At 55.1% G+C, this 9,656-nt stretch overlaps 2 protein-coding genes across 2 annotated transcripts in view; one reads left to right on the top strand and one right to left on the bottom strand.

The window, feature by feature from the left end:
- LHX2 (LIM homeobox 2) overlaps positions 1-3,163 on the bottom strand; it is a 37,836-nt gene extending 34,673 nt beyond the window's left edge. Inside the window, exon 1 of the mRNA XM_077305664.1 lies at positions 3,026-3,163. The gene's annotated coding sequence lies outside the window, so the exon portion shown is untranslated. The remainder of the gene's footprint in view (positions 1-3,025) is intronic.
- LOC143822030 (uncharacterized) lies at positions 1,150-8,251 on the top strand. Its single transcript, XM_077306620.1, has 3 exons — positions 1,150-1,258; positions 2,244-3,184; positions 4,615-8,251. Exons 1-3 carry the CDS (start codon positions 1,150-1,152, stop codon positions 4,669-4,671), a joined length of 1,107 nt encoding a protein of 368 aa, XP_077162735.1. The 3' UTR covers positions 4,672-8,251.
- Positions 8,252-9,656: the final 1,405 nt, after the last annotated feature.

Consider the following 9,656-nt stretch of genomic DNA (forward strand, 5'->3'; position numbering starts at 1 on the left):
TAAGCAAGCAACCTGGGCGGCACCTGGTCACTCTGAACCGCATCGGAGCCCCTTCCCAGCCTGACAGCCCTTCTGGAGACGCTGGCCTTGCCGGGAAAGAAAGGGGAGCCTTCGAGGATGGCCCAGGAGCGCAATTGGCAGCCCACGAACCGTCCCCAGAAGGACAGATCGGGCACTCTTCTCTTCTGAAACACGGCTCTGATGACAGGCCAGGAAGGAGCTTTTGGAAAAGAAGATTTCTGGTCGTTGTTTTTAAGCCAAAGACAGGATCCCAAACTTTCTGGAGGGATTCCTCCCCCCTTTTCCCAGGTCGACCCCCAAGGCGGTTTCAGCTGCACCCCGGGACTGGTTGGCTGGCGGGCAGGAAATCTCTTTCCTGGTGAAAGCGCTGCTCAGAGGCAACATTCAAGCCGCTTTCGTTTTTCATGTAAGGAGGCGCGGCGGGGGGGGGGGGGGGTGACGGGAGCTTTCTCTGCATCTTTTCTCTTGGCCTTTAGTTCTCGACCCAAAGATTTCTGCAACAAGAGTCGCCGAACAGCCAGCCCTGTTGTCCCGTTTGACATTTCCCCTGCTCTCTCTGTCCCCCCCCCCCAGCCGACCTCCTCCTCTGGCTTTTCACTGTGCCGAGCCTGGCACACGGAGAACTGGGCCCTCGACGCAAAAGGAAAGGGTTACGCAACTTTCTGGCCAACTCCAGTCAGGTGACGGGTCCTTTGCTCGCCTCGGAAACGGCCGCCTGCAAGACTTCCCTCCACACTGTCATCTCTCTCTGCAGCGAGTGACTTTCACTTTGCTCTCCAGCCCAGACAGCGGGTCGCCTCCTCAGAATCAGCCACAAAGTCCTTGCACCGTCCCCGCTGCTGGACTCCTCTGATGCCAACATGATGCAAGCAGCAATGTTTGTGCAAGTTGCAATGGGAAGGGGAGGAGACTAAAAGCCCAGGGATCACACACACACACACACACACACACCCCGCCCAGCATTGCCTATTCTTAACAGATGCCTGTTCGTTTCTCAGTGATCCTCCCGCCCCCCATCTCCGCAGGCCTTTCGGCATTCGCGTTTCAAACAGGGAAGCCCCGGTTGGAATTTCTTCTTACGTTCGCTCTCCCCCGCCTCTCCCCCTCCCCCCCCCGTCTTTGCAACGAATGCCCGCGTTGCTTCCCTCCGTGGCAGACAAAAGAGAGACGCCGGAGGCAGCTCCTTCCTCCCCATCCGGCAGCATTTTTGGGCAGTTCCAAAATCAGACCCAACCGCGTAAGTGCCCGATCAATATCCATTGACTTCTCCCCCTGGCTCTGAGCGAGCACAGTTTGAACACGTGCTTCGGAGCACGGGGGGGGGGGGGTTTGAACAGTTGAGCACAAATGTGCGAACCCCCCGACCACGCCCACACAAACAACGCGCTTCTTCGGCCCCTGGTCCACCACATCCGACCCCTTTAGACACCACCTCGACAGAAACGGGAGAGAGGCATGAAATAGAAACCCCTCTTTCTTTCTTTCTTTCTTTCTTTCTTTCTTTCTTTCTTTCTTTCTTTCTTTCTTTCTTTCTTTCTTTCTTTCTTTCTCCCCCACCCCATCCACGTGCTCCTCCCTGCCTAGATGTTTTGGGCTCTGGGAACTCAGTAGCTGCAGCGCTGTCAGCCGAAGGAGATCCCGTGGAGGACGGGCCGGGCCTCTGGGTCCCTGCTCGGCCATGTCCGCGGCGATGCCCGTCGGCGCTGCCTTCGGCAACTTGGGAAGAAGGACCGCGGCGGCCTTGGCTTTCCCACCGGGCCGCCTTCCTCCGCTCCCCTAGAGCCGGCTGCGCCCCCTTTCCTGCCTCCAGCCGCCCCGGTGGGAGCTCAGGAGGAGTAGGGCAAGGAGACCGCAGTCCGCTCCTCCTAGGGGTTGTCTGCAGCTGGGGGGCATTTCCTGAGAGGCTGCCTGGAGGAAAATCCGAATCCGCTCTGGGGCCACGAGTGGGAGCCTCGGAAGTCATTCCAAAGCAGAGATTCGCAGCCACCGGCTGCTCAGTCCTGGGGGGAGGGCGAGGAGACCCCAGAATGAAACCGCGCCAGAAGTCCAAACAGGAGGAGCCTCGGGAGATCGGCGTCTGGATCTCTGGAAAGGCAGCTAAATGCTTTTGCGGGCTCCAAAAGCTAAGCCGGGGTAGTGTGGGGGGAGTCCCCGCTGCCCCTTCCGGAGTGAAAGCCCCATGGAACTAATTGCAGGGATCAAAGTGGAAAGCTCTTCTTGAGACGGCTTGAATATCCCTCCTCCCCCACCAAAAGGGGAGGAGCGGGAGACTCGTTGGGGTTCATTAAAAGGCTTTGAAAGTTTTTTTTTAAGAGGCCTCCCCCCTTCCCTGGGAGCACAAAGATGCACTTCGGGGAACAATCGATCCGTCCCTACCCCGACAGCCCTGCCCCACAGCCTGGATCCTGAAGGACCCCCCCCCCCGCTGGACCAGCCGAACTGGACGCCGGAGGGGAGAAAGAAGCCCAAGGCCGGCTGCGGAGGGGGCGGTTCCAGGCCAAGGCGAGGGCCGTCCGCAGCACACACAGCAGCTGGGGGAGATCTTGGCGTCCGTCCGCCCGTCCGCCCGTCCACCCCCTCCTCCTCCTCCTCCTCCTCCGGACTCGCGGGGACTCGACGGGACGCGAGCCGGCGGAGAGGCCAGGCGGAGCGCACCAAAGAAGCGGCCCGGGAGAGGCCAGGCGGAGGCGGCGGCTGCTGCTATCGCGGGGTGAGCGGGGAGGGGGCGGCGCCGGAGCTACCCCGGAGGAGGGGGAAGGAGGAGCAGATCGGGCGCGGCGTCCCAGCAAGCGGCGGCGGCTCCTCGGAGTCCCTGCCCGGCTCCGTCCCGCTCCAGCCGCAATTCGGAGCAGGCAGCGGCAGCTGGGCTCCTGCCGCTCTCTCCTCCCCGCCTTCCCCGCCTTCCCCCACCCGCAGCCGCGCAGGCGGGGGGGGGGACGCTGCTGGCGAGTCTGGCCAACCGCCCTCCCCCTCCCGCCGCCCCCCCGCCGGGGTCCGTCCTTACCTCGCTGCTGCCTGGCGCTCGGGCGCGGCGGGAGATGCCAAGGGCGAGGGGTCTCCAGCCCCGCTGGGCGGCCCCCGACGGTCGGACGGAGTCTCCTGCAGCCGGCAGCGGGGGAGCCGGAGCCGGGGGCCGGCTTGGTCCCGCGACCGCGGTGTGCAGGTGGGTGTGCTCCCCCCTTCCCCGCGCGCCAGCCTGCAGGAGGGGGGCTCCGGTCAGGGGCGGCAGCTCCGGCAAAGCCGCGGCCGGGACCCCGCACAGCCAGGCGGCTTCTTCCAGGCGGAGCCCGCCCCTCGCCTCCCTCCTCCTGCATCCCTCGCTGGTCACCCCCGTCTCCCGCCTTCCCCCCTTACCTCCACCGCGGTTCTGCCCATTCGCCAGGGGGTGGGGGAGGGGTGGTGTGGGGGGGGGGAGAAGCAGTGGGCTGCACGTGGAGATGAGGGACAGGGTCCCGAGGAGGTCCAGGCAGACCAGCCTCTTTCTCTAAGGAGGACTACACGAGATCTGGGGGTCATCCAAGGAAACGGGCTGGCAAGAAGGGAATGTTGCGTTAGGGAGAACGTGTGGGATTCACCTCCGCAGGATGCAGTTGGCACGACTGCTTTTTAAGGATCGGCGAGCATTCGCGGTGGATCAACAACTAATGGCCCAAAGCTTCCTGTCCAGGGACAGCACAGCTCTCAGGATGAGGACCTGGAGAGGGCAGGAGTGGGTTTCCCAGAAGCACTTTTGGGGGAAAACGTGCTGGACTAAGTGGATCTTTCTGCTCTTCCATTCCCTACAGTCCTCATTCCAGTGGCTGCTAAAACCTGGTTTCTGGACCAGCGGCTCAGTCCAAACCATTTCCCGGTCCAGTTGAGTCGGATGGGTCTGTTCAGTGATCCAGTGAGACCCGCTTCAGTCACAGCAGGGCTAAAACTTAACTGTCTTGCCTGAATTCTACGCTGATCTTGGGAATGCTCCACAATGTGTCTTGCCACGTTCGGGCCCAGCCCATTTTTATTCAAAGACCAGGCAGGAGAAGGAAACGCGGTTGGGTGAAGACGCTGCGTCGTTTCAGGGCTAGGAAAATAGCCGCGGGGGTTCAGATCTCTTCCCTGACACAAGCTCATTAGTTAGCCTTAAGTAAACTTTGGTGGGTTTAAAAAAATAAATAAATCCAGCCTTAGTCTCCTTATGACATAAGTGTTTTTTCCTTGAATAACCTCAGGATTAACGGTAAGGGACGATGAGAGCCAACCATGCAGGGTTGTTGGGGAAATGATCACAAGTAATATAAGCGAAGTAGTTTGAACACCGAGGCACCCATGAGCAGTCAGCCGAGGAGTCTTGCCACGCCTGGTTGGGCTGACCAGATTCACACACCCCCAACAAATAAAACGGAGGGGGTCTCACATTTTGTTTGACTCGGGAGGGGGTCAGAAGGCCATGCGTTTTGGTGAGCATAAAGATCAAAAGCTTTCTTGGGTCGTTATAGCGCTTCGTATATTGGAATCAATATGGCCAGAGGGTCAGCCCCCACCCCTGCCTTGCATTCTCAAGCCGTGGTTGGAAGCCCGAAGCTCAACCTGCGCTTGCCGTTTTCTCTCCAGGTGTCCTCCGCCGAAGCAGTCGTCAAACTTCATGAGAACCTCCCTAGATTCCTCTAGCCAGATGGAGCATCTAGGGGAAGGGCACTGACCTCTTGGGGGGCCCCAATACACTTGCTGGCTGTGTTCCCTTGGGGCTTCAAGGAGACCCACCTCCCTCTACGGGCCGGGGTGGAACTTCCCTCCTTCCTGCCTGCCTGCTGCCTGCCTGCAGCTTCTGAAGGTGCAGCTAAGGACAAGTATTATGGTGTCCTGCATTAGCCCTTCTTGCAAAAGCGAAAGCCAATCTTTTGCAATTATTATTATTATTATTATTATTATTATTATTATTATTATTATTATTATTATTATTATTATATTGTCCAACGTTTCTGTCTCTTCTGTGACTTCATGCCTTGGGAATTTGGAAGGACTCCTCAGAAGAGGATTCCTATCTACCGCCTGGCTACTCTACCGAAATACCCAGAGAGGAGCCATTTTGAGCACGGGCAGGGCAAGGTCCCTTAGCATCTCACAGCAAACTCGTCCTGTCGGGCCTTCCATTGTTCCATCTTGGGCCGCTCTCCGTCGGGAAATCTGCATGCTTGAAGCAAAATCCGCCCACGGGAGAATACGAAACAACAGATAACAGAAAAGGGGGGACAGAGCGGCTCCCCTTTATCAGAAGGGTTGGCTCTTGTTCAGCTGTTCCTCAGCCCCCAGAAACGGAGCACCCCGGAACACAAAGGGCCAGAGAAACTAAGCTCAACTACACTCAACCTTGCCAAGTGAAAGTACTCCTCCCCCCCCCGCCCGCCCGCCCGCCCGCCCGCCCGCCCAGTGATCCAGGGAAGAAGTGAGCCATTTCTCCCTCGCTGCAGCGCGCAGCCTAAACTGCCAGACTTTCATTCCATCCATATTTGATGCAGGGATTCTCTTTTGAAAGCCCGTTTGCTGTCCCTGGAATAAGGGAGGAGCCAAACGAAGTGCAGGAGAACCAACAGAGGCGTGAAGGGGGAGCGAGCGTGCCAATTAAGCGCTCCTCGCCCGCCGGTTGAGCCAAACGCCCAGGCGAAGCTCCAGGCCCGACAGGCAGGTGGGCATCTCCCATTCCCACCGGGGCTTGGGCAAGGGAAGAGGCCGGTGGGCGGCGTCTACAAAAGCCTAGCCTAAATCCCCACCTCAGATTTCGGATTTGGGCTGAAGAAAAACCACGAAGAAGGCCCGTAGCATCCCAAAGAGGGAAATGTTTATGGAAGCCTGTATTTGGAAGCCTTCCAGGTCCCACAAAACCGCGCTTCTTTTTGCAATAACAAAATGAGAGACTCTCGCCGATGTCGTTTTCGTTTCGGATTGTAAAGAAGCCGAAGAGCATCTCGTTTCCCAGTTGTCCGTGCCCCCCCCTCCCCCCTCCCCCCCATCTAAGCGTTCTGCTAGAAGGATGGAGTCAAGTCGTGGAGGTCGGGGAGCTCTCTGCCCACGGATTCCAAGGGAAGCCTTCCCATTCAGAAGTAAAACAACACCCCGGAACCGCCTGGGGGACAAACAGACGCTGAGCGAGGTGGCACTTGGGTCTAACCCAGCGTGCCATTCTGATGTTCGGGCAAAGTTCACGAGACAGCCCCCCACACAGGCGGCCGCTCCCTTGGCCCCTTTCTGCTGGGCACTGGTGCCCCCTGCGACCCCACGGATTGCCGGTTCTGCTGCTCGTCTTGTTCCTTCCGTCTCATCTTGCCGCCCAGGGGAAATAGGCATATGCACACACTCACACACACACACACTCACGATGACACAAAACGAAAGAGAAGCAACTTTGAAGTTTAAAGGAATGGGAAGGCAACTGTAAGCCGCTTTGAGCCTCCTTCGGGTAGGGAAAAGCGGCATATAAGAACCAACTCTTCTTCTTCTAAATGTGTGGGCTAACAAAAACAGTATCTTCAAAGGACGCTGGCATCGCCTCTGTGGCTTCTAGAAGCATCCCTTGGAATCAGGACTCCCTTCAAGATCAGGGCCATCCACATGGGCCTGTCCTAGAAGACGCATCGGACACCTTTTCCAGTGACGTGTGAATGCGGTCCAAGCCAGATGGACTCCAAGCCGCTTTTTCTACTCTCGTGTCGCCTAATCTCCCCCTTTCTATTTATTGTTGCCGTTCTTGAGACGCCCTGCCTGAAGCTCATAATTTATTCTTCGCCTGCTCGGCGTCCTCCGCAGAAATCCAGGTTGCTTTTGGAAACGTGCCCCTCCCCCCCTTTCAGATCTTTCCCAAAACCGCAGCTCCCAAATGGAGATATTAAAAAAAAAAAGACAACCCCCCCCACACACACACACCATACCACCCTGTTTGGCACACTTGAAGTGAATAGATCCGTGCATTTAAATTAGACTCCCCCCTCCCCATGTATGGCTAATACAATCCTTTTAACTGTGATTTATTTGTTCAACAAAGTGCCATAATCCGTCACTTATTCGTCTTAATTTCCACCAAAATTAAAGTCGTCGCTGTTAGACTACACCCTAATTGCGCTGGCAATGAAACAAACGGAGATGTTAATCAAAATAAATTGAAGATAAACAATAACATCATTAAATCTTTGCAGCAGGAAGTGTAACTAATCAGTTTTGACTTGAAGCAACCGAACACAAATAATGAATCTGTCAGCGAAGACGCGCTCATTAAATAAAGCCACGTTCGCCGGGGTCCTGAAGGGCGCCGGCACCGGGAAGCCCCTTGCGACAACCCCCCCCCCCCGCCGCCCACACGCACGCGTGCCCGCGCACTCACACACGCGCTGCCGGGCACGAGGGGCGCCGAGAGGGAATGCGCTTCTGGCTGTGGCGGGCCGTGGCCGGCTCGCTGGAGATGCTCAGACCAGCTCCCTGCATCGCCTGCGGCTTCATGACGGCCTCCGGGAGCGCAGTTGGCTTCCTGGCAGGCAGTTCTCTGGCCCCTTTCAAGGGACTAGAAGGACCCGCAGCCTGCGGGATGGCAACCCTCCTGGGTCCACCTGGGAAGGCAGGATGATGACCCCTTTCTAGATTTGGGGGGATGACAGAGACCTTGGCATATCAGCTTGGGTTTGGGAAATACATGGAGATTTTGGGGGCTGAGGCCTGGGGAGGGAAAGGTTTGGGGCAGAATGCCAGAGTTCATCTCCTAAAGGGGCCATTTTCTCCAGGTGAACTGACTACCTGGTGATCAGTGATAACAGCAGAAGATCTCCAGCCATCACATGGAGGTTGGCAACCCTGGAGATACCCAGCTTAGTGTCGTGGTTAAGAGTGGTGTCTTCTGATCTGGCAAGCTGGGTTTGATTCCCCAGCCCTCCTCCAAAAGCAGCCAGCTAGGTGACCTTGGGCTAATCACAGCCTTGATAGTGCTGTTCTCACAGAGCAGTTCTGTCAGAGCTCTCCCAGCCCTACCAACCTCACAGTGTTAGTTGAGAGGAGAGGAAGGGAAGGCGATTGTAAGCCAATCTGAGACTCTGTCAGGCAGTGAAAAGTGGGGTATAAGAACCAACTCTTCTTTCTAGATAGAAAATCTGAACTCAGGCTTGGTCTCTTCATCTCAACCTGACATTGTCCCACAGACTCTTATAATAGTCCTATGTTGGTTTTGTTATCATGACAGGCAACTCAAAGACAAATGATTCACTTTAGACAGGGGTAGTCAAACCGTGGCCCTCCAGATGTCCATGGACTATAATTCCCATGTTTGCTGGCAGGGGCTCATGGGAATTGTAGTCCATGTACATCTGGAGGGCCACAGTTTGACTATCCCTGGCCCTTAGACGTTATGGTCAGTTCTATTCTCCCCCCTCCATTGCAGATGACAGGAGGATGGCTTGTGAGTTTGCATGTTTCCCTCAAAAAGTGGGAGTTACATCAGGGGCTTCTCAGCTCTCCCACCCGGCTTCCCATTTTCCTTGCTAGGGTTGCCACACATTGGCCGAGACTTGATGGCACTTTGCACACACTTACCCCACCCAAAGTGACTTACTTCTGTCTCCCCTTCTCCATTTTATCCTCACACCTACCCTGTGAAGTAGGTTAAGTACGTGACTGGTCCAAGGTCATCCGGGTAAAGTGGGCTCTCCCAGATCGTAGTCTGACACCTTTCTCAACTTTTTTACCATTGAGAATCCCCAAAACATTCTTCAGGCTTCAAGAAACCTCAGAAGTGGTACAATTGTGCAGGATATGCTTAGGAAGCATAGCTGTGTACAGGCACACCAGGGCCTCTCCCTTTCCTACTCCCCAGGCCTTTAACTGGCCATTGGGGGGAGGGTATACATGACCATATATGTTTATCACCTGATAAATGTTTAACAAATTAAAATATATATGTTTAAACTAGTTAACTCCTAATCATTTTGGAAACGCTTCCAAGGCTTTCGAGAAATCCCAGGGTTTCATGAAACCCTGGTTGAGGAAGCCTGGGTTCTATCTACTGTGTAAGCCACAGGGGCTTGTTTGGAGTCAGTAAAACTTTGGCTTTTGATTGTTTCTTAGGTGTTTCATTTTATTCCACGGCGTGTTAACAACCTGGAAGTGGCTTTAATATTTCATGTTTCAAAATATTTGATTATTTCCTATCCCTTCAACCAGAGGTTGGAAGGATTCAGGAAAGGTGAAAGACAAAACCCAATCAATAAATTGTTAAATAGTACAACTATTTATAAACATGCGCATGAAATTTAGCAACCGCTGGTAACTAATCCATGTAATTAAAAACAATTTCAAAATAATACAGTTGCCAAAACACTGAATGCGAGAAGGAATATTGTGCCAGGCTTTAACAATACGTGTGTCACAGTTTCGATTGCTCCACAAGCACAAGAGGACGTTCTTTCCATCAGGAAATGGCTTTAAGCCTTCCAATACATCAGCTGTTGGAAGCAAACTGCATCTTGCTAATAACATTAAATGTTTATATTAAGGGGCTGCTTGGCCTTTTGGCTAAAATCAAGTGCAGATGTGGTTGTAAGGGCACAGGACATCATCACCTCATTAAAGCTAAGCAAATCTGAGACTGGACAATGCCTGGATGGAAGACATCCCAGGAA

The sequence above is a fragment of the Paroedura picta genome, chromosome 12, assembly GCF_049243985.1.
Source record: "Paroedura picta isolate Pp20150507F chromosome 12, Ppicta_v3.0, whole genome shotgun sequence".
Taxonomy (NCBI): domain Eukaryota; kingdom Metazoa; phylum Chordata; class Lepidosauria; order Squamata; family Gekkonidae; genus Paroedura; species Paroedura picta.

Bases quoted from the DNA above. Each gene is read 5' to 3' on its own strand.
- LOC143822030 (XM_077306620.1), top strand. From the start codon at position 1,150: ATGCCCGCGTTGCTTCCCTCCGTGGCAGACAAAAGAGAGACGCCGGAG. The intron at 1,259-2,243 runs GTAAGTGCCCGA...GCTCTTCTTGAG, and splicing joins CCAAAATCAGACCCAACCGC to ACGGCTTGAATATCCCTCCT. The intron at 3,185-4,614 runs GTGGGTGTGCTC...TTTTCTCTCCAG, and splicing joins CCCGCGACCGCGGTGTGCAG to GTGTCCTCCGCCGAAGCAGT.